This window comes from Leucoraja erinacea, chromosome 19 (genome assembly GCF_028641065.1).
Source record: "Leucoraja erinacea ecotype New England chromosome 19, Leri_hhj_1, whole genome shotgun sequence".
In the NCBI taxonomy this organism is placed as follows: Eukaryota; Metazoa; Chordata; class Chondrichthyes; order Rajiformes; family Rajidae; genus Leucoraja; species Leucoraja erinaceus.
The window spans coordinates 6815453-6840082 of NC_073395.1; the positions used below are offsets into that span (position 1 = coordinate 6815453).

General features: G+C 49.9%; 1 protein-coding gene across 1 annotated transcript; it reads left to right on the forward strand.

Moving 5' to 3' along the window:
* The first annotated feature begins 7747 nt into the window (after window positions 1-7747).
* Window positions 7748-24405, forward strand: LOC129706155 (uncharacterized). The gene is made up of 8 exons (XM_055650183.1): window positions 7748-7958; window positions 10678-10790; window positions 11442-11552; window positions 11645-11675; window positions 14169-14195; window positions 16741-16816; window positions 17424-17568; window positions 18214-24405. Exons 1-8 carry the CDS (start codon window positions 7883-7885, stop codon window positions 18292-18294), a joined length of 660 nt encoding a protein of 219 aa, XP_055506158.1. The 5' UTR covers window positions 7748-7882; the 3' UTR covers window positions 18295-24405.
* Window positions 24406-24630: the final 225 nt, after the last annotated feature.

Consider the following 24630-nt stretch of genomic DNA (forward strand, 5'->3'; position numbering starts at 1 on the left):
CCCTCACATATCTCCACCCCTCACATATCTCCACCCCCTCACATATCTCCACCCCCCTCACATATCTCCCCCCCCCCCACATATCCCCACCCCCTCACAGATCTCCACCCCCCCTCCACCCCCCCCCCCACCCCCCCCCCCTCACATATCCCCACCCCCCCTCACATATCCACACTACTTGACCCCCCCTCACATATCTCCACCCCCCCCATCACATATCTCCACCCCCCCCTCACATATCTCCACCCCCCTCATGTATCTCCCCCCCCCCCTCACGTATCCCCCATCCATGCCATATCCCCCCCCCCCTCCTCCCCCCCCCCCCCCCCCCCCCCCCCCCAACCCCCCCCCCCCACACGCTGAGGCAAACGTCCTGCCTGGGACCCACACATCCCAACCCCCCCACCCCCTTGTGTCCCACAATCAACCAAATCAAAGAGCTGCCATAACCCCCCCCCCCCCCCCCACACCCCTGTGTGCAGGGATCATATCCAGAACAAGCCCAGAGGATAATCCCATCAACAGTGCATTTTGCAGTCTGACCTCCCTCCTTAATCCGATCACTGTGGCGATAATCCCACTATAAACCAATTAAAGTAGACATGGATTTACACCGCCCCGGCTAGAGAGTCCAATGGCCGGAGACAATGTGTCCCGTGAAGGGTCTCAACCCCAAACATCACCTGTTCCTTCTCTCCAGAGATGCTGCCTGACCCGCTGAGTTACTCCAGCATTCTGTGTTTGTTCAAGGATGGATACCATCTACCCACTCTCCTCTCCCCACCTTGGCCCCCTTCCTCCACCAGAGTCATTTAACCAGTTCACACCAATCCACCCCTCTTGAGATCACACCTTCCCCAGCCAACATAGACACAAAACGCTGGAGTAACTCAACGGGACAGGCAGCATCTCTGGAGAGAAGGGATGGGTGACGTTTCGGGTCGAGACCCTTCTTCATATAAGATTGAAACATATAAGATTGTTAAGGGTTTGGACACCCTAGAGGCAGGAAACATGTTCCCGATGTTGGGGGAGTCCAGAACCAGGGGCCACACAGTTTAAGAATAAGGAGTAAGCCATTTAGAACGGAGACGAGGAAACACTTTTTCTCACAGAGAGTGGTGAGTCTGTGGAATTCTCTGCCTCAGAGGGTGGTGGAGGCGGGTTCTCTGGGTGCTTTCAAGAGAGAGCTAGATAGGGCTCTTAAAAAATAGCAAAGTCAGGGGATATGGGGAGAAGGCAAGAACGGGGTACTGATTGGGGATGATCAGCCATGATCACATTGAATGGCGGTGCTGGCTCGAAGGGCCAAATGGTCTATTCCTGCACCTATTGTCTTTTGTCTATTCAGACTGAGCCAACTACCGGGGACCCACCCTGCCTGAGGTCATCTGTTGCCGGCCCTGAGTTATCATGGTCTTCTCCTTCCCCCCCTCTCCCCTCCTTACTTTCACTGAAGAAAGGTCCCGACCAGAGACGTCACCTATCCTTTATCTCCATAGATGCTGCCTGATTATTTTAGACAGCACTGTGGAACCAGCCCTGTGGCCCACCTGAGTCCGTGCCGACTACCGATCACCCTGACACTATCTTACGCTTTAGGGACAATTTACAATATTATTGAAGCCAAATAACTTACAAGCCTGGTCGTCTTTATAGTGTGGGAGGAAACCGGAGCACCAGGAGAAAGCCCACACAGGTTACGGGGAGAACGTACAGACTCCGTACAGGCAGCACCAGTGCCAACGTGCCACCCCTCACTGAGTTACTCCAGCACTTTGTATCCATCCTTGGATGGGCAGTCCAGGGACCAGAGGCAGCCAATGCCATGTCTAGTGGCAAGGGTGGATAAGGGCCCACTGGTGCCACTGTGGGAAAGCGCCCTTTGTCTTTTCTTAGTAGAGATACAGCGCGGAAACATTTTTAACATCTCACTCAGCCAGGCAGTAGTGCCGAACCGTCTTAAGAGTGCCACCATCGTCCCTGTCCCGAAGAAACCAAACCCAGCCTGCCATAATGACTTTCGACCAGTGGCCCTAACACCCATTGTAATGAAGTGTTTTGAGCGACTAGTTATGCAGCACATCAAAAATAGTCTACCTGCCGACCTAGACCCACTGCAGTTCGCCTACAGAGCCAACCGATCCACAGAGGACGCAGTCTCAACAACACTGAACCTCGTATTGTCACATCTCGATCGGAAAAATACCTATGCCAGGATCCTCTTCATAGACTTCAGCTCTGCTTTCAATACAATCATTCCGCAGCAGCTGGTGGAGAAGTTGGAGCTATTGGGGGTTGATGCTGGCACATGCAACTGGGTCCTGAACTTTCTGTCGCAACGGCAGCAGACAGTCAGGGTGGGCAGTAGGACATCAAAAACCATAGCCGTGAGCACTGGCTCACCCCAAGGCTGTGTCCTAAGCCCCCTGCTGTTTAGTCTGCTGACACACGACTGTACTGCCAGACTCAATAACAACTTCATCAACAAGTTCGCTGATGACACAACAGTGGTGGGTCTCATCAGTGACAATGATGAGTCGGCGTACAGGATGGAGGTGGAGCTGCTCACAGGTTGGTGCAAATCCCACAACCTCATGCTTAACGGGGGAAAAACTAAGGAGATGGTGGTTGACTTCAGGAGGGCCCGACCAGAGACGTCACCTATCCTTTATCTCCACAGATGCTGCCTGACATTTAGACAGCACTGTGGAACCAGCCCTGCGGCCCAGCTGAGTCCGTGCCGACTACCGATCACCCTGACACTATCTTACGCTTTAGGGACAATTTACAATATTATTGAAGCCAAATAACCTACAAGCCTGGTCGTCTTTATAGTGTGGGAGGAAACCGGAGCACCCGGAGAAAGCCCACGCAGGTCACGGGGAGAACGTACAGACTCCGTACAGGCAGCACCAGTGCCAACGTGCCACCCCTCACTGAGTCACTTTGTAACTATCGTTGGATGGGCAGTCCAGGGACCAGAGGCAGCCAATGCCATGTCTAGTGGCAAGGGTGGATAAGGGCCCACTGGTGCCACTGTGGGATAGCACCCTTTGTCTTTTCTTAGTAGAGATACAGCGCGGAAACATTGCCCTTCGGCCCAGTGACCAGCGACCCCCGCACCTTCACACAACCCCACACACACACTAGGGACAATTTTACATTTGTATCGAGCCAATTAACCTACAAACCTGCACCTGCACTTTGGAGTGTGGGAGGGAGCCGAACATCTCGGAGAAAATCCACACAGGTCACGGGGAGAACGTACAAACTCCATACAGGCGGGATGGAACCCCGGGTCCCTGGCGCTGTAAGGCAGCAACTCTACCGCTGAGCCACCGTGCCGCACTTATGGTCAAACCAGGACTGGCCAGGGCTTTCCCCTCCGCTGCACTGCTGGCTAGCGTTGTGGTCCATTAGTGCCCCTCTAGGACATAGGACATGGAACAGTACAGAACACGATCAGGCCCTTCGGCCCACCATGTCCCTGCCGAACAAGTCAAAACCTATCTGCTCTGTCTGCACATGATCCATATCCATGCATTCCCTGCATATCAGATTCAGATTCAGATTCAGATTCAATTTTAATTGTCATTGTCAGTGTACAGTACAGAGACAACGAAATGCATTTAGCATCTCCCTTGAAGAGCGACATAGCAAACGATTTGAATAAATAAAAAAAAAAATAATAAAAAAATAATAAGTGTCCGGGGGGGGGTGGTGATTGGCAGTCACCGAGGTACGTTGTTGAGTAGAGTGACAGCCGCTGGAAAGAAGCTGTTCCTCGACCTGCTGGTTCGGCAACGGAGAGACCTGTAGCGCCTCCCGGATGGTAGGAAGGTAAACAGTCCATGGTTGGGGTGAGAGCAGTCCTTGGCGATGCTGAGCGCCCTCCGCAGACAGCGCTTGCTTTGGACAGACTCAATGGAGGGGAGCGTGGAACCGGTGATGCGTTGGGCAATTTTCACCACCCTCTGCAATGCCTTCCGGTCGGAGACAGAGCAGTTGCCATACCATACTGTGATGCAGTTGGTAAGGATGCTCTCGATGGTGCAGCGGTAGAAGTTCACCAGGATCTGAGGAGACAGATGGACCTTCTTCAGTCTCCTCAGGAAGAAGAGACGCTGATGAGCCTTCTTGATCAGAGTAGAGGTATTGTGGGTCCAAGAGAGGTCATCGGAGATGTTGACTCCCAGGAACCTGAAGCTGGAAACACGTTCCACCTCCGTCCCGTTAATGTGGATGGGGGTGTGCGTGCCGCCTCTGGACTTCCTGAAGTCTACAATGAGCTCCTTGGTCTTCTTGGATATCGCCGAATACCGAATATTCGGCGATTTGGATACCGAATATCCCCTGCACATTCCCTACATCGGCTTGTACGCGCTAGAATTTGGAAGATTGAGGGGGGGATCTTATAGAAAATTACAAAATTCGTAAGGGGTTGGACAGGCTAGATGCAGGAATATTGTTCCCGATGTTGGGGAAGTCCAGAACAAGGTGGTCACAGTTTAAGGATAAAAGGGAAGTCTTTTAGGACCGAGATGAGAAAAACATTTTTTACACAGAGAGTGGTGAATCTATGGAATTCTCTGCCACAGAAGGTAGTTGAGGCCAGTTCATTGGCTATATTTAAGAGGGAGTTAGATGTGGCCCTTGTGGCTAAAGGGATCAGTGGGTATGGAGAGAAGGCAGGTACAGGATACTGAGTTGGATGATCAGCCATGATCATATTGAATGGCGATGCAGGCTCGAAGGGCCAAATGGCCTACTCCTGCACCTATTTTCTATGTTTCTATATCCATGTATCTATTTACAAGTGCCACTCTCATATCAGCCTCCACCGCTATCCATGGCCACACTCTCCAGGCACCCACCACCTTCTGTGTAAAAAAACCTGCCTCGCACATCCCCTTTACACTTTGCCCCTTGTGCCTTAAAGCTGTGGCCTCTAGTCTTCGATATTTCCACTCTAATCTATCTCAGGGCTGATCTCATACCATGTGTAAAATTATGAGAGGAATAGATCGGGTAGATGCACAGAGTCTCTTGCCCAGAGTAGGTGAATCGAGGACCAGAGGACATAGATTTAGGGTGAAGGGGAAAAGATTTAATAGGAATCTGAGGGGTAACGTTTTCACACTGAGGGTGGTGGGTGTATGGAACAAGCTGCCAGAGGAGGTAGTTGAGGCTGGGACTATCCCAACATTTAAGAAGCAGTTAGACAGGTACGTGGATAGGACAGGGTCTGGTGGGATATGGACCAAAGACAGGCAGGTGGGACTAGTGTAGCTGGGATGTGTTGGCCTGTGTGGGCAAGGTGGGCCGAAGGGCCTGTTTCCACGCTGCATCCACGCTATGCCTCTATTTCCCGTCTTGTCCCAATGTCTGTCGGTTTCCTTAATACCCAGAAATCTATCAATGTTTGTTTCCAATGACATGAATAGCTGAGCCACTACAGCACTCCAGGGTCCAGACTCACAGAGATTTGTCATCATCTGATTGACTCTACCACTCTATGAAAACATTCCTCCTCGTCTCAGTCCGAAGGGTTTCAGCCCGATACTGAGACTGTGATCCTGGCCCTAACTCACTAGCCATTTACAGACAAAAAATGCTGGAGTAACTCAGCGGGACAGGCAGCACCTATGGAGAGAAGGAATGGGTGACGTTTCGGAGTCGGGACCCTTCTTTGGAGATGCTGCCTGTCCCGCTGAGTTACTCCAGCATTTTGTGTCTATCTTCGGTGTAAACCAGCATCTGCAGTTCCTTCCGAGACATTCTCCCTGACAAACCTGTCCTGATTGTGTGACTTGAATTATGAATAAGTGAATAAGATTAAATTTATTGACCAAGTATTCACATACAAGGAATTTGCCTTGGTGCTCCGCCCGCAAGTGACACCATGACACACAGTGACAGTTAGGAATGACACATAAAACCTTAAACATTAATAACAAAACATTATCGATTAAACATGTGAATTAAATAAAATACCAGAGCAAAAGGAGGCTACAGATTTTTGGTTGTTGAGTAGAGGTACTACTCGTGGAAAAAAGCTGTTTTTCTGTCTGGCTGTGGCAGCTTTGACAGTCCGGAGTTGCCTTCCAGGGGGAAGTGATTCAAAGAGTTTGTGGCCAGGGTGAGAGGGGTCAGAGATGATCTTGCCCGCTCGCTTCCTGGCAGTTCGTCAATGATGGGGAGGTTGCAGCCAATAACCTTCTCAGCTGATCGGACGATTCGCTGCAGCCTCCAGATGTCGTGAATCGCCTCTCATTCTTCACACCTGCTGGACACAGCCATTCCTCATTCAGTAACATGTGCCACCTCAGGCAGGACCAGTCCAGCGAGTCTTTGTGACCAGCACAAGCTTATCTTCTTCCTTTGGATACGGGGTCTAAACCTCTCAGCAATCCCTTAGGTGAATGAATGACTGAATGGATGAATGACTGAATGCATGATGAATGAATGAATGAATGAATGAATGAATGTATGAAAGTATGTGTGAATGAATGAATGAATGAATGAATGCATGAATGAATGAATGAATGAATGAATGTATGAAAGAATGCATGAATGAATGAATAAATACATTATTGTTTCCACTCCCAAGGTATGTAAATAGTCGCCAGTTAAGGGCGCTGACAATGTTACAAAGTATACACAGTATCCTCTCCAGGCCCCCCAATGTTCCCCCCTTGACCCACACCCCTCCCCACCACTCACAGCGATCCCCCACACAGGGTCCCCATTGACCATTGTTCCTCATTGGAGACCCTCAGAAAATCTTTGATCGGACTTTACCGGGCTTTACCTTGCATTAAGCGTTATTCCCATCATCATGGATCTGTACACTGTGGACGGCTCAAAGGTAATCGTCTTTCCGCTGACTGGTTGGCACGCAATAAAAGCTTTTCACTGTACCTCGCTACACGTGACAATAAACTAGAATCTCAATCCAAGCAGATCAGATATACCAATTGCAGGGCTGCCAACTCTCACGCTTTGAGCGTGAGAATCACGCGTTTGAACAAAGTCTCACGCTGATCACAAATTTCTCACGGTTTGTCGTGAGAAATTCTGTGATCAAAGAAAATTTAAAAAACTCAGATAAACTGCGTGGGCCGGGGCTGAGGGAGGGATCGAAGCAGCAGGCAGGGACAGACGCGGGAAGCCGGGGCTGGCGAGTGTTTGCCGGGCTGGCGAGCCGCTCACTGCAGCTCCGGCCATGAAGCAGCCTCAGTGCAAGAGTCCCGGGCCGTCGGAGGCGTTGGAAGCGTTGCGCCGCTGCTGTGAGAGTGTGCCAAATTCGCCCAGTTGACCGGCGTGGGTCAAGCTGCGGCTCGGTGCATCCTGGAGGACAACCAGTGGCTGCTGGAAGTAAGTACCAAGCACTGGGTAGAAGCGGTGGAAGATAATAGCCATCAAATGGGGGTGGTTGGAGAAAGCATCCTGCTTGCCTGCTAGATTTTCACTTACTGTAACTGCAGGAAAAATGTTCCCGATGTTGGGGGCGTTCAGAACCAGGGGTCACAGTTTAAGAATAAAAGAATAAAGGGGGGGGCCAGTTAGGACTGAGATGAGGACAAACATGTGATTTATTGAATTACAAATCTCAAATCGTGGAGTACAGAGGCAAATAAATCAATGATGGGTCTTTGTCCCAAACATTATGGAAGGCACTGTAGGTGTGTTTGCAAGCGTGTATGAGCGTGAGTTCAGGACTACACGCACCAACACGCTCCGCCCTCTCCGTGCACGGAAAGACAGAGAGAGGGAAAGAGAACTACGTGGAAGGTTCCAGAAATTTCCACGCCTTCTCCCTCCCTCCCCTTCCGGCTCCTCTGGTCGCCATTCTGCTCGTTTGGCTTTCCGCACGAAGATGTCTGGAATTGTCTCCTGGAAGAACATCTGTGGAATATTCCTTTTTTCCCGCATTATTCCCGCCTTCATTGCAGGTAAAAGGAGACAGAGCTTTGGGAGGCAGGGAGGGAGAAAGTTTGAGAAAGTTTTGTAAAGTTTGAGAAAGTTTTGTAAAGTTTTGTAAAGTTTGAGAAAGTTTTGTAAACGTTTTGTGAGGTTTGAGAAAGTTATTAAAAGATTCTTGAAAGTTTTGTAAAGTTTGGGAGAGAGAGGGAGAACGATGGTTTCAAGAAATATCCCTGCTCTCACCTCCCTCTCTCTCTCTCTCTCCCTCTCTCCCTCTCTCCCTCTCTCCCTCCCTCGCTCTCCATCCCCGTAACTTTTGCCGTGCGTGAGAGAGAGTTTTGTGTGTGTGTTTGGGAGAGAGAGAGAGAGAAACCCCTGTCTCACAGTGCGATTCATGATCAAAGATTTTCACGAGTCAAATTTACTCTTGAAGTTAAAATTTGAAACATTTAAACTCGTTGTAAGAGCGTAGCAGCCCGTGAGTTTACCGTAGTGATTCGTGAGTCTACCGCGGGCGCTCTTTAACTCAGCGGGACAGGCAGCATCTCTGGAGAGAAGGAATGGGTGACGGGATGACGTTTCCAAAATTCTGCTGTGTCATTGTGTTACTCCAGCACTGTGTGTTCACTTTTTGTCAACCAGCATCTGCCCTTTCTTGTGTCTGACATTATTTGTTTCCGTGTCGCTCCCTTCAGTTTCCCAGGGGTCAGGAGTTGGAAGGGAAAGGGGGGGGGGGGGGGGGGGGTAGGGGAGCGGAGGGGGGGGGGGGGGGGGGGTTTGTGGTGACTTAGTATGGGAGATATGTGTGCTGACTGTGTCACTGTCGAGGACTTCATAATGCAGAGAGCATTATAAACAGTGGAGCAATTAACCCTGGAGACTTAAGGGGGGAGACTTCTCTCTGAAGGTACACAAAAATGCTGGAGAAACTCAGCGGGTGCAGCAGCATCTATGTAGCGAAGGAAATAGGCGACGTTTTGGGGCCGAACCTTTCTTCAGACTGATGGGGGGTGGGGGGGGGGGGGGAGAAGGAAGGAAAAGGGGAGGAGGAGGAGCCCAAGGGCGGGCGGATGGGAGGGTGGGAGGAGACAACTAGAGGGTTAAGGAAGGGGAGGAGACAGCAAGGGCTAGCAAAATTGGGAGAATGACTTCTCTCTGAGTTGGACCCAAGAAACTGAAGCAGGAATTTTCTTGAGGTTATTAACGACTGATAAATGGATGGGAAGGTTTTAGAGGGCCATGGGTCACATGCAGGCTGATTGCCCACGGTATGGCAGAGCAGGTGTGCCCGCTGATTCACTTCCCCCCCCCCCTCCCACCCCGCTCCTGCCCCGGGGCGACTGGCACTGACCTGCTGGCATCGCCGACGTGAAGACAGTGCAAAGCCCCCGCGCCCGGTGCAATGGGCGGGGAGCTGGAGAGGGGAGGGAAGGGGTCGCACACATGGCTGGGAAGCAGAGGGGTGGTGGGGGGGGGGGTGGTGGTGGTGACACCCAGGGCCAACAATGAGTGGGGAAAGACAGAAACACCGACGTGCAAAGGAGACCGACAACAGTGCATGATCTCTCTCACGTTATGGCGGGTGGTTGTCGCCCGCACGCTGTTTCTGACGCTAAAAGCCATGGGATCGTTGCCCTTTATGTTGGCGTGGAGGGGGAGGGGGGTATTGTGCTGTTTGATCACCCCCTGCTATCCCAGGGACAGGGAGACACAGCGGCTTTTGAGACTGGTGGGCAATCACTTCCAATGTGTCTGCCCACACAGTCAGTACACCTCTCCTACACTTTTCACTCGCACTAAGTCACCCCAACCCCACACCCCTCCTCACCCCACCCACCCCCCCCCCCCCCCCCCCCCCCCCACCTTTCCCTCCCAACTCCAGTCCGTCCCGACCCCCTGGGAAACTGAAGGGAGCGACAATCAGAGCGAGAGGGAGGGGGGGAATAGAGAGAGCGAGAGGGAGGGGGGAATAGACATTAGGCAACAGACAATAGGTGCAGGTGTAGGCCATTCGGCCCTTCGAGCCAACACCGCCATTCACTGTGATCATGGCTGATCATCCCCAATCAGAAACCCATTCCTGCCATCTCACCAGATCCCCTGACTCCACTATCTTTAAGAGCCCTATCTAGCTCTCTCTTTGAAAAAGAGAGAGATAGATACTGTCGAGAGAGGGGGGGGGGAGAGAGAGAGGGAAGATAGACAGAGAGAGAGAGAGAGGGGTGAGAGAGGGAGGGAGAGGGGAAGAGAGAGGGGGGAGGGAGGGAGGGAGGAGAGGGAGAGGAGAGAGAGAGAGAGAGAGAGAGAGAGAGAGAGAGAGGGGGGGGGGGAAGAGGGGGGGAGAGAGGGGGGAGAGAGGGAGGGAGAGGGAGAGAGAGAGAGAGGGGGAGAGAGAGAGAGAGAGACAGAGAGAGACAGAGGGTGGGAGAGTGGGAGAGAGAGACACAGAGGCGGCGAGAGGAGAGAGAGATGCAGAGACAGACAGCGAGAGAGAGGGAGAGAGAGAGAGAGAGACTTTGTAAGACAAATGTAATGAAGATTTACAAGATTATTAGTTGAGTTTACTGGCCTTAACTTGCACTAAACGTTATTCCGTTTATCCTGTATCTGTACACTGTGGACGGCTGGATTGTAATCATGAACAGTCTTCCCGCTGACTGGACAGCACGCAACAAGGAAGCTTTTCACTGTACCTCACTACACGGGACAATAAACCACACTCAACTCAAATGTCCTATTTTGATTTAGGAAATGTCGCCATCGTGGAACAAACCTACACGTGTCAAGATTCAGTCGTGAAAACTGTAGCGATAAACGCGACTTTAAAACATTGTGAAGGCTTTTCTCGTGTGTCTATTAATGTGAGTGTTTTTTTAAATCTCTGTGTCATTTAGATGGGTGGAGAGAGAGAGGGGGGAGAGAGAACAGGGGGAGAGCGAGAGGGGGGGGGGAGAGAGGGGGAGGGGGAGAGGAGAGAGGAGGGGGGAGGAGAGAGGGAGGAGAGAGAGAGGGAGTGAGGAGAGGAGGAGGGGGAGAGAGAGAGGGAGGTGGAATGAGGGGAGGGAGGGAGTGAATGGATGAGGGAGGATTGAGGGGAGGAGAGAGGGAGAGAGAGGGGGAGAGAGAGAAAGAGAGGCAGGGGGAGAGAGAGATGTATTAGAGGGGGGGAGAGAGTTCTTAAATTGAATTGAAATGAGAAAGAGAGTGAGGGAGACAGGGAGGGAGAGAGGAGGGGGGAGAGAGAGAGGGTGGAGAGAGAGAGAGAGAGGGGGGAGAGAGAGGGGGGGAGAGAGAGGACAGGAGGGGGGGGAGAGAGGGGGAGATACCGGCCTTTCGGCCCAACATGTGTGTGTACCCCACCATGTACAGGTGCCCTGCGTGTGTCCGTGTATATGTGTGTCTCTCTCTCTACCCCTCTCTCCCCCCCCCCTCTCTCTCCCTCCCTCTCTCTCTCTACCCCTATCACTCTTACCCGTCTCCCTCTCTCTCTCTCTCTCTCTCTCTCTCTCCAGGAAACAGTATATTGCTCTCTAAGAGATTGTTTTGGACCAATAAAAAACGTGACTTATGGACAAAGTTTAGTGGTTGAAGGTTGCCACCACATTACATATATTTGCTATTCGGTAAGTGATAATCATTACATCTCTCTTTCCCTCCCTCACTCTCCATCTCTATTTTCTACAGGTATTAACTCCTCGTTCAATTCTATTCACAGGGCGACATTGAAGAAAGGCATATTTTAACACGTAGGTCGAATCACTTTGTTTATTGATTATGGCAATATGGAGTTTGTTCTGCAACACATATTATATAATTTATTAAGAATGTTTCCTGCATGCTGCAGGGAAGCAACATTTTTTTTCCTTCCCTGCTTTGGACTGTTTAATGCACGACAGCTTTTTTTCCTGACTCAATTTACAATTATATAATTGTGGTTGATTTTCAGCCTTACAATATTGTTGGTGAGGCCGCATTTAGAGTATTGTGTTTCCGATTGTGTTCAGTTCTGGGCACCGTGTTACAGGAAAGATGTCGTCGAGCTTGGAAAGGGCGCGGAGAAGATTTACGAGGATGTTGCCGGGACTCGAGGGGCCTGAGCTACAGGGAGAGGTTGGGGCAAAGGGCTGGGACTCTATTCCTTGGAGCGCAGTAGGTTGAGGGGTGATCTTATGGAGATGTACAAAATCACCAGGGGAATAGATCGGGTAGATGCACAGAGTCTCTTGCCCAGAGTAGGGGAATCGAGGACCAGAGGACATAGGTTTAAGGTGAGAGAGGGGAGAAAGATTTAATTGGACATTTTTCCACACAGTGGGTGGTGGGTGTATGGAACGAGCTGCCGAAGGAGTTAGTTGAGGCTGGGACTATCACAACACTTGGACGGGTACATGGATAGGACAGGTTTGGAGCGGTATTGGCCAAACGCGGGCAGCAGGTGGGACTAGTGTAGATGGGGCATGTTGGTCGGGGTGGGACTAATGTAGATGGGGCATGTTGGTCGGGGGGGGACTAGTGTAGATGGGGCATGTTGGTCGGGGTTGGGACTAGTGTAGATGGGGCATGTTGGTCGGGGTGGGACTAGTGTAGATGGGGCATGTTGGTCGGGGTGGGACTAGTGTAGATGGGGCATGTTGGTCGGGGTGGGACTAGTGTAGATGGGGCATGTTGGTCGGTGTGGGGACTAGTATATATGGGGCATGTTGGTCGGGGTGGGACTAGTGTAGATGGGGCATGTTGGTCGGGGTGGGACTAGTGTAGATGGTCGGGGGGGCATGTAGATGGGGGTTGGGGGTGGGACTAGTGTAGATGGGGCATGTTGGTCGGGGTGGGACTAGTGTAGACGGGGCATGTTGGTCGGGGTGGGGACTAGTGTAGACGGGGGCATTGTTGGTCGGGGGTGGGACTAGTGTAGATGGGGCATGTTGGTCGGGGTAGGAATAGTGTAGATGGGGCATGTTGGTCGGGGGGTGGGACTAGTGTAGATGGGGCATGTTGGTCGGGGTGGGACTAGTGTAGATGGGGCATGTTGGTCGGGGTCGGGGTGGGACTAGTGTAGATGGGGCATGTTGGTCGGGGTGGGACTAGTGTAGATGGGGCATGTTGGTCGGGGTGGGCCTAGTGTAGATGGGGCATGTTGGTCGGGGTGGGCCTAGTGTAGATGGGGCATGTTGGTCGGGGGTGGGACTAGTGTAGATGGGGCATGTTGGTCGGGGTGGGACTAGTGTAGATGGGGCATGTTGGTCGGGGTGGGACTAGTGTAGATGGGGCATGTTGGTCGGGGTGGGACTAGTGTAGATGGGGCATGTTGGTCGGGGTGGGACTAGTGTAGACGGGGCATGTTGGTCGGGGTGGGACTAGTGTAGATGGGGCATGTTGGTCGGGGTGGGACTAGTGTAGATGGGGCATGTTGGTCGGGGTGGGACTAGTGTAGATGGGGCATGTTGGTCGGGGTGGGACTAGTGTAGATGGGGCATGTTGGTCGGGACTAGTGTAGATGGGGCATAGGTCGGGGTGGGACTAGTGTAGATGGGGCATGTTGGTCGGGGTGGGACTAGTGTAGATGGGGCATGTTGGTCGGGGTGGGACTAGTGTAGATGGGGCATGTTGGTCGGGGGGTGGGACTAGTGTAGATGGGGCATGTTGGTCGGGGGTGGGACTAGTGTAGATGGGGCATGTTGGTCGGGGTGGGACTAGTGTAGATGGGGCATGTAGGTCGGGGTGGGACTAGTGTAGATGGGGCATGTTGGTCGGGGGGGGGAATAGTGTAGATGGGGCATGTTGGTCGGGGTGGGACTAGTGTAGGGGGGGCATGTTGGTCGTGGGGGACTAGTGTAGATGGGGCATGTTGGTCGGGGGGTGGGACTAGTGTAGATGGGGAATATTGGTCGGGGTGGGGACTAGTGTTGATGGGGCATGTTGGCTGGGGTGGGACTAGTGTGGATAGGCATGTTGGTCGGTGTGAGTAGTGTAGATGGGGTGTTGGTCGGGGTGGGAGATGTAGATGGGGCTTGTTGGTCGGGATGGGCTAGTGTTGTCGGGGTGGGACTAGTGTAGATGGGGCATGTTGGTCGGTATGGGACTAGTGTAGATGGGGCATGTTGGTCGGGGTGGGACTAGTGTAGACGGGGCATGTTGGTCGGGGTGGGACGTGACCTCCTGACTTCTAATACATTGTGGGCCGAAGGGCCTGTTTCTGTGCTGTACCTGCTCAATGTAAACCTCTCCCTCTCTCTTTCCAGCTATTCCAACAGAAAGAAATGATACAGGTAACTCCACAAAGATTTGCCGGGACTCGAGGGGCCTGAGCTACAGGGAGGGGTTGGGGCAGCTGGGACTCTAATCCTTGGAGCGCAGGAGGATGAGGGGAGATCTTATAGAGGTGTACAAAATCATGAGAGGAATAGATCGGGTAGATGCACAGAGTCTCTTGCCCAGAGTAGGGGAATCGAGGATCAGAGGACACAGGTTTAAGGTGAAGGGAAAAAGGTTTATTAGGACAACATTTCCACACAGAGGGTGGTGGGTGTATGGAGGGAGGGAGGGAGGGAGGGGGGGAGGGAGGGAGAGGTCTCTATGGTTCAGTGGTTCAAATTTAGCACCAACCAATAGATAACAGACAATAGGTGCAGGAGTAGGCCATTCGGCCCTTTGAGCCAGCACCGCCATTCAATGTGATCACAGCTGATCATCCACAATCAGTACCCCGTTCCTGCCTTCTCCCCATATCCACTGACTCCGCTATCTTTAAGAGCTCTATCTAACTCTCTCTTGAAAGTATCCAGATAATCAGCCTCCACCGCCCCCTGAGGCAGAGAATCCTACAGATTCACAACTCTCTGGGTGGAAAAGGTTTCTCCACATCTCAGTCACAAATGGCCACAGACTCACCACTCTCTGTGAGAAAAAGTGTTTCCTCGTCTCCGTTCTAAATGGCTTACCCCTTATTCTTAAACTGTGGTCCCTGGTTCTGGACTCCCCCAACATCGGGAACATGTTTCCTGCCTCTAGCGTGTCCAAGCCCTTAACAATCTTATATGTTTCAATAAGATACCCTCTCATCCCTCTAAACTCCAGAGTGTAGAATTATGCTCCATTCTCTCAGCAATATGTAAACGCCATCCCGGTGGACAAGGTGATGGGTAAACCACGATGATCTTGTTTCAACTTTGGCCGAATGGCAACAAGCAAATTGAGAGCGTTCAAATGTCAAATTCTTCTTCGATGTTCCTCTTGGACGAGACAAGAAGCGCTGGGGTAAATCACTACGCCTGTGTCTACCAAGTCCACGTCAATGGTTACTCCCTGAATTCTAACTACAGTCTGTCTGTCTCGGTGCCAAGTTCAGGTAAGTGAACAAAACACAGTTTAGAGTCGTAGAGTGATACAGTGCGGAAACAGGCCCCACAATGTTTTTTATCATGCCAATAAAGTTTTAAAATTGAGTTGAATTGAAATTGAATTGAGAGGGAGAGGGAGGGAGGGGGAGAGAGAGAGGGAGGGAAGAGAGAGGGAGAGGAAAATGTGCTCACCGACGTCTTGTACAACCGCAACGTGACCTCCCAACTTCTAGACTCAATAGGGAGGTTTCATGGCAGTCGGGTCACGACCCATGACCCGTACTGTTGCTAAGCTACTCCAAGTGGAGTACACGTGTTGAACTGCAGGTCGGCAGTGACCATTGTTTCCAGCGTAGCGGGCCCGTTAAAACCCGCTGAAATTGTCAATTTCTGCGCTGTAAATAATGATGGAAATCGGGATAAGCGTGTGAGACATTTAGCCAACTTCAGAATTCCAAACTTGAGGAGAAATGACGGTAGATAGAAACGAGAGCTGAAGGGGACAACAACAGCCAGTGCTTGGCTAGTGAACATTGGCCGTGTTGCTCACTGGGGGGGATCAACAGATGGGGCATTATTTGTGGTTTGTTTTCTAGTCCTTTGGCACCCTAAAAAGTTTGGAGCTAGTGTAGATAAATCTGGGTGTAATTTGTTTAAATCGCCCCTGGTTCTCGTTGGGGGGTTTTGACATACAAAACGAAAACGCATCTGTGGGCCGAACAGCCAGATTTATCACTTCTGAGAATTTTTAGATATTCCCAAAGGAATCAAGAAAAAAACTAATGCCTTACTTGATGAAATGCAGTGAGCATGTGACGCGGTATCCCATCCCAATATTTTCAATGTTTACAAGCACTTGAGCTGCAGTTGTCCCTTCAGTTCTCGGCTTCTCTATACCTTGGAGCTTCACGTGAGGGGAATTTTAAAGTGGGGTACGTGTCTCTCAGGAATAGACCCGACTCCCCACAAATAGTTTTCAGCGCAAAAAATTCAATCGATTTTGGAGGTTTTCAACAGGTAGGAAAGTAGGAAAAGGTTTATTAGCATTATTTAACATAGACCGGAAGTGACGGATGTATCTTCAGAGGGGGGAGGGAGGGAGCTCTGTGCGGAGAGCCCTATGACCCAGTGGTTCAAATTCCGTGCAACCCCCCTATAGACTTAGACAGGCAGGAGGAGGCCAGAGAGAGAGAGAGAGGGAGCACCGCCATTCAATGTGATCATAGCTGATCATCCACAATCAGTAGCCCCATTCCTGCCTTCTCCCCATATCCCCTGACTCCGATATTTTTAAGTCCTATCTAACTCTCTCTTGAAAGTATCCAGAGAATCGGCCTCCACCGCCCTCTGTGGCAGAGAATTCCACGTCACCCGCACTGAGTCACCCCCAGAGAGGGAGAGGGAGAGGGAGAGAGGGGGGGAGAGGGAGAGAGGGAGAGAGTGATCAGGCATTGATGCCATCTTTTCCATCCAGGTCTGTCGACCGGTGTCATTGTCGCGATCATTGTGGCCATTTCGACTCTTGTGATCTTTGTCATTATTCTATGGAGGTATGTTTATCTCTCTCTCTCTCTCTCTGTCCCTCCCTGCCTCTCTTTCCATCTCCCTTTCTTTCTCTTTCGTTCCCTCTCTCTTTCTCTCTCCATCCCTCTCCCTCTCTCGCTCACTCTCTCTCCTCTCTCTCTCCTCTCTCTTCCCCTCTCTCTCCCCAAACCTTTTTCACAAGTTCTAGGAATGAATTAGGCCATTCGGCCCATCGAGTCTACTCCTAACCCCATTCTCCTGCCTTCTCCCCATAACCCCTGACACCCGCACTAATCAACAATATCTATCTCTGCCTTAAACATATCCACTGACTTGTGGCCTCCACAGCCGTCTGTGGCAATGAATCCCACAGATTCACCACCCTCTGACTAAAGAAATTCCTCCTCATCTCCTTCCTAAAGGAACGTCCTTTAATTCTGAGGCTGTGCCCTCTGGTCCTAGACTCTAGACTCTCCCACCAGTGGAAACACCCTCTCCACATCCACTCTATCCAGGCCTTTCACTGTTCGGGTGAAGTTTCAATGAGGTGCCCCCCCCCCCCCCCCATCATTCTTCGAAACTCCGGTGAGTAATGGCCCAGCGCCGACAAACGCTCATCTCCTTCTGTTGCAGGAACTTCCACAGAATCACTGACTTCTGCCGAAAGAAATTCCACCCCGTCTCCTCTCCCCAAACCAGGACTCTTCGGAAAAGAAAAATTCCCACGGAAAAAATCCCATGGATGGCCCTTGCAATGATCATTCCAGACCGTCAGAAGGTGAGAGGGAGAGGGAGAGGGGGGGGGGGGAGGGGGGGGGGGGGTGGAGAAAGAGGTTGGGAGAGAGAGAGGGAGGGAAGGAGAGAGTGGGAGGAGAGGGACAGATAGATCAGCAATGATTGAATGGCGGAGTTGACTTGAAGGGCCGAATGGCCTAATTCTGATCCAAGAACTTGTCATATAAATACTCCTGGAACTTAGGGAGAGAGAGGGAGAGAGGAAGATAGAGAGAGAGGAAGAGGGGAAGGGAGGGAGAGAGAGAAAGAAAGAGAGACGGGGAGAGAAAGAGGGAGGGAAAGGAGAGGGAGAGAGAGGGAGAGAGATAGGAGAGAGAGAGAGAGAGAGAGAGAGGGAGAGAGAGAGAGAGAGAGAGAGAGAGAGAGAGAGGGGAGAGAGAGAGAGAGAGAGAGAGAGAGAGGGAGAGAGAGAGAGAGAGAGAGAGAGAGAGAGAGGGGGGAGAGAGAGAGGGAGGGGGAGAGAGAGAGAGAGAGAGAGAGAGAGAGAGAGTGGGGAGGGAGAGAGAGAGATGGAGAGAGAGAGAGAGAGAGAGGGGAGCGAGGGAGGGAGGGAGGGAGTGAGAGAGTGAGAGAGGAAGAGGGAGGAATGTAAGAAATATCTTCTCAATAATTTTTTGTTCTTCGACAGATGAAATTTGTTTCAAGTGGCGATGGAGAGATACAGGAAACTCTCGAAAACTCAGATGAAGATATTATATTAATTGAATGATAGAGCACGGAAACAGGCCCTTCAGCCCAACTTGTCCACACCGATCAACATGCCCCATCTACACTAGTCCCACCTGCTGCCCGCGTGCGTTTGGCCCATATCCCTCCAAACCTGTCCTATCCATGTACCTGTCCAAGTGTTGCGATAGTTCCAGCCTCAACTACCTCCTCCGGCAGCTCGTTCCATACACCCACCACCCACTGTGTGGAAAAGTTGCCCCTCAGATTCCTATTCAATTTTTTCCCACCCCCGCGTCTCTCACTTTAAACCCATATCCTCTGGTCATCGATTCCCCCACTCTGGGCAAGAGACTCTGCGCATCTGTCTACCCGATCTATTCCCCTCGTGATTTCGTACACCTCCAGTGAAGAAAGCGAATGGCATGTTGGCCTTCATAACAAGAGGTTGAGTATAGGAGCAAAGAGGTCCTTCTGCAGTTGTACAGGGCCCTAGTGAGACCACACCTAAGTATAAGTACATATGTATAAGTAGCCTTTATTGCCATTCAGCCCTTTCGGTCTGAACGAAATTTTGTCCCTTGCTGTCATAACATAGAATAAAATAACAAAACACACAATAAACACAGTTTAACATCCACCACAGTGAGTTCACCAGGCACCTCCTCACTGTGATGGAGGCAAAAGTCTTTGTCTCTTCCCTCCTTGTTCTACCTCTGCGCTGAGGCGATCCAATCTTCCGATGTTGTGACCACGCCGGGCGATGGTAAGTAAGTCCCGCGGCTGAATCCGAGCTCCGTGAACGGGTCGGTTCAACTCCGCGGCCCGGGGCGGTCGAAGCTGCCGCCCTCCAGTCCAGCGGACGCAGCTGTTGTTGCGGGAGCTCCGGAGAAACAGGTCACCAACCTGGGACCCGCGAGCTCCCGACGATGTCGTCTGCCGGAACGCCACCACAGCCACGAAGTCGGCCAGCCTCGCGTTGGTAAGTCCTGGCTGGCTTTGCTTCCGGAGGCTCGAGGTCGGTCCCAGTTGGAGGCCGCCAACTTCGCCATTAGGCCTCGCCCCGAAGGATGAAATTTAACCAAAACAGGCCAAAAGAAAACAACAACAAAAAGAAAAAACAGACAGACTGCAGACGAAGCCGCAGCTGCTAGGGCAGCACCGCCACTTCTGGATCTCCAGTGAAGAAAGTATGTGCAGTCTTGGTCTCCAAATTTGAGGAAGGAGATTCTTGCTATTGAAGGAGTGCAGCGTAGGTTTACAAGGTTAATTCCCAGGATGGCGGGACTGTCATATGCTGAGACAATGGAGCAGCTGGGCTTGTACACTTTGGAGTCTAGAAGGATGAGAGGATATCTTATTGAAATCTCTGAGGATATGACATGGTCATCACACGCCTCAGCACTGGTGAGTAAGGCAAGGCAGCGCCTTTACCACCTCAGGCAATTGAGGAAATTCAGAGTATCTCCAAGGATCCTCCAGTGCTTCTACGCAGCGGCGGTGGAAAGCATCTTGTCCGGGAACATTACCATCTGGTTTGGGAATTGCTCTGCCAAGGACAAGAAGGCTCTGCAGAGAGTAGTGCGTTCGGCCGAACGCACTATGGGAACTTCACTCACCCCCCTGCAGGAACTATACAACAGGAGGTGCAACTCCAGAGCAAACAAAATCATGAGAGACCTCATCCACCCCTGCAACGGACTGTTCCAGCCGCTACGGTCAGGCAAGCGCCTCCGTTGCCATGCAGTGAGAACGGAGAGGTTGAGAAGGAGTTTCTTCCCAGAGGCAATTCGGACTGTAAACGCCTTTCTCACCAGGGACTAACTCTACAGAATGTTTTTCCTTCTATTATTTATTAGAAGGAATCTAATAAGTAAGCATGGTGCGCTGACAACAACCTGGCCCTTAACTCCAAGAAGACCAAGGAGTTAATTGTAGACTTCATTGTAGACTTCAGGAAGTCCAGAGGCGGCACGCACACCCCCATCCACATTAACGGGACGGAGGTGGAACGTGTTTCTAGCTTCAGGTTCCTGGGAGTCAACATCTCCGATGACCTCTCTCGGACCCACAATACCTCTACTATGATCAAGAAGGCTCATCAGCGTCTCTTCTTCCTGAGGAGACTGAAGAAGGTCCATCTGTCTCCTCAGATCCTGGTGAACTTCTACCGCTGCACCATCGAGAGCATCCTTACCAACTGCATCACAGTATGGTATGGCAACTGCTCTGTCTCCGACCGGAAGGCATTGCAGAGGGTGGTGAAAATTGTCCAACGCATCACCGGTTCCACGCTCCCCTCCATTGAGTCTGTCCAAAGCAAGCGTTGTCTGCGGAGGGCGCTCAGCATCGCCAAGGACTGCTCTCACCCCATTATTTATTCAAATCGTTTGCTATGTCGCTCTTCAAGGGAGATGCTAAATGCATTTTGTTGTCTCTGTACTGTACACTGACAATGACAATTAAAATTGAATCTGAATCTGAATCTGAATCTGAATTATGTAAAAGAATATGTGTGGTATGATTGTGTTTATAATTTGTTTGGTTGTTTTGTTGTTTGTCTTTTACACAAAAGTCCGCGAGCATTGCCACTTTCATTTCACTGCACATCTCGTATGTGTATGTGACAAATAAACTTGACTTGACTTGACTTGAAACATATAAGATTATTAAGGGTTTGGACTTGCTAGAGGCAGGAAACACGTTCTCGATGTTTTGGAAGTCCAGAACCAGGGGCCGCACAAAGTCTAGGAATAAGGGGTAAGCCATTTAGGACTGAGATGAGGAGAAACTTTTCCACACAGAGAGTTGTGAATCTGTGGAATTCTCTGCCTCAGATGGAGGTGGAGGCCGGTTCTCTGGATGCTTTCAAGAGAGAGTTCGATAGAGCTTGATGAGGCTGAATTAAGTTAAAAATATAAAAAGATATTAAATTGGTTCCTGGGCTAGCCTACAGCTTATATCTAGTCTCAAGTTAGTCTTTTCTTCAGTAGATTAATGCGGAAAGCCAAGTTTAGGTTTGCCTCAGGTTGCTGTGTATTGAGATAATGAATAACTATGACATGTTTCTACCAAGTGATGAGAGAGGAAGCAGAGAAGAAACTAGATTGATCTCACTAAGGGATATTGACAAATGGCCGATGTCTTTAATATGTAAGATATCTTGTACCATGTCTTTGATGTGATGCATTCTGTAGAAACCTTTATTTCCTGTACCTCTGACCATGACTAATGTTTGTGGAATGTGCTATTTTATTGCCACTATTAATAAGGAAATATGTGCACATTTTAATATCCGACAGCAATTTCACTGTGTACACCACCCACAGGCATCTGGGATGGTGGAAAGGGCCAATGGGGTATTAAAAAACAAAATTATGAAGGAACCTTAGGTTTACACGCATTAAATGATGAAATAATGACCTATGTTCAACCACTCATCCATATTCTGTCAGCATTGTATTTACAGGTAAAGGCGTCCCAGAGGCCGCTACCTGATGCTGACCAGAGTGAAATAGTCCAACCAGGGGACTACGTACTTATGAGAAATTGGAACCGCAAGAAACTTGGCCCCTGGTGGAACGGACCATACCAGGTGCTGCTGACTACACCAACAGCAGTGAAGGTTGAAAACCATCCACATTGGATACATCTCTCCGACTGCAAAAAGATTGGACACAAGGACGGCACGACTGATGTTCGCTCTACAGACGATCCTAGCCATGGCCGGGGTGACATGGACTAATACCTATCTGGCTACGAGCCATGAGTTTGCTGTACGGGCACATGGGACTGAATGTTGGGTATGCACCGGTGTTCGGACTAGCAGTAATGAAGGAATTCCCCTGGTCCCCATTCCACTAAACCTTACGGAGAGACTAGCGATGAGGTGTTTCTGTAACTCCGCTAAAAAACCGTCCTGTCTAAAAAAATCATACGGATAACAAATAGCAAAAACGAAACAATAACCATCACCTACGGAGGCCAGAAATACAATCACTTTGAAGGATGGTACACCCCTCCCTTCAAAGGAGATTGGAAATTGAACGTGACAAATGTCGCAGATATACCCCGACTACCAGATAGTAAAAGATCCGCACAGGCCAGTTAATGCTACCTGTTTTTGCCACCACCAAGGCACAGGTGTATTCTTGGGAAACAGTACTTGTATGTCAACTCAGGCAGCCACCATTATCGGCCCACCCCGACCAGTTAATGGCACATATTTTGTATGTGGATCCTGGCCCTACCCACGGTTACCAGGAATGCCGCCAGCAGACGGGGCAACTTGGGAACGACTAAAAGGACCCCATCACTGCACAGGGTGTTGTTAGTTGCATATGTACCAGACTGATTCCTGGGATGTCAGGACTGTCTTATGAAGAAAGACTGGATAGACTTTGTTTATACTCTCTAGAATTTAGAAGATTGAGAGGGGATCTTATAGAAACTTACAAAATTCTTAAGGGGTTGGACAGGCTAGATGCAGGAAGATTATTCCCGATGTTGGGGAAGTCCAGGACAAGGGGTCACAGCTTAAGGATAAAGGGGGAATCCTTTAAAACCGAGATGAGAAGAAAAAGGAGGGGACATGTGCAATAATAGGTGGAGAATGTTGCACTTTTATTCCCAATGTTTCCTCCAACATTACCAACTTGGCTGCCCATATCAGAATGGAAGGAGCTAAAATGAGGAAGGCAGGAACTGAATTCCATGGTTAGAGCTCTGGGGGAGATTGGTGGCCATTTAATATGTTTGGAGGGACATGGGGAACGATATTCCACTATGGATTGATTGTATTACCAGTTGTACTAGTAATTTGTCCAATGAGATGCTTATGATCTTTCGTATGTACTCGGCAAGGACTCTCCAGTTGTTATCAACATTCTGATAAAAGGAAGGAATGATGAGGCTGAATTAAGTTAAAAATGTAAGAAGATATTAAATTGGTTCCTGGGCCAGACTACAGCTTATATCTAGTCTCAAACTAGGCTTTTCTCCAGTAGATGAATGCGGAAAGCCAAGTTTAGGTTTCTGTGTATTGAGATAATGAATAACTATGACATGTTTCTACCAAGTGATGAGAGAGGAAGCAGAGAAGAAGCTCGATTGATCTCACTAAGGGATATTGACAAATGGCTGATGCCGTTGATATGTAAAATGCCTTGCACCAAATGTCCGATGTCTGTGAGGGGGGGAAGTGACGAGAGAGGAGACTAGATTGATCTAAGGGATATTGACAAATGGCCGATGTCTTTAATATGTAAGATATCTTGTACCAGGTGACAAAATGTCTTTGATGTGATGCATACTGTAGAAACCTTTATTCTCTGTACCTCTGACCATGACTAATGTTTGTGGAATGTGCTAAAGTGACAAAAAAACCACTGTATAATACGATGTAATTCTGTTGTTCGAAGAAGTGGATGAGGACGGTGAAGTGTCTGTAACTGCTCACTTGGCGAGTTCTCCCACCCTTCCATCGGCCGATAATGAGTAACGTTTTGAACTGGTCTACCAAACGTTTGTGAGTTGTCTGTGTATTAAGAAGTGAACCTGTTTAGTTGTTATGAAAGAACCATTTTCATTGGCGGGTTTTCTTTTGGCAGGCCTCGCTGGGACCCCATCAACAGCTGACTGTGCAAGAGGTTGCAGAGGTTGCCGGGATTGGAAGGGAGACAACTGAGCTCTATCGGTCCCTTTGTAAGACCGACTCCCCTAGAAACTCCCGGGAACATCTGTGATCCTTCATCAGTTGTTGATCCAGGTTCCCTGCTGAGATTCTTAATACAGACAACAAAGGTAAGACCAGTTGGGCTCTGTGGATGGATTGTTAAGAAGGAATTGAGCGGTTCCTCTCTCTTTTTCTATCTCTCTTTGTTTTCTCTTTCTCTCTCTCTCTCTCTCTCTCTCTCTCTCTCTCTCTCTCTTTCTGTCTATCTCTCTTTGTTTTCTCTTCTCTCTCTCTCTCTCTCTCTCTCTCTCTCTCTTTCTGTCTATCTCTCTTTGTTTTCTCTTTCTCTCTCTCTCTCTTTCTGTCTATCTCTCTTTGTTTTCTCTTTCTCTCTTTCTCTCTATCTCTCTCTCTTTCTGTCTATCTCTCTTTGTTTTCTCTCTCTCTCTCTCTCTCTCTCTCTCTCTCTCTCTCTCTCTCTCTCTCTCTCTCTCTCTCTCTCTCTCTCTCTCTCTCTCTCTCTCTCTTTTCTCTCTTCTCTCTCTCTCTACAAAGGACAATTCTTGTGTTAGCGAATTTCTGAAACACAGATTTGTTATTGATAAATCTCCATTGTTTTTTGTATTATAAACTATATATTATATAAGTTATATACGAGATATATATATATATATATAGTGTAAATAGTAATAAAGTTAAATTAAT

Excerpts from the sequence above, each read along its gene's own strand:
- LOC129706155 (XM_055650183.1), top strand. The coding sequence starts at position 7,883 with ATGTCTGGAATTGTCTCCTGGAAGAACATCTGTGGAATATTCCTTTTT. Across the intron at positions 11,676-14,168 it reads AGAAAGGCATATTTTAACAC|CTATTCCAACAGAAAGAAAT; the intron begins GTAGGTCGAATC and ends CTCTCTTTCCAG. Across the intron at positions 16,817-17,423 it reads TTTGTCATTATTCTATGGAG|GAACTTCCACAGAATCACTG; the intron begins GTATGTTTATCT and ends CTTCTGTTGCAG.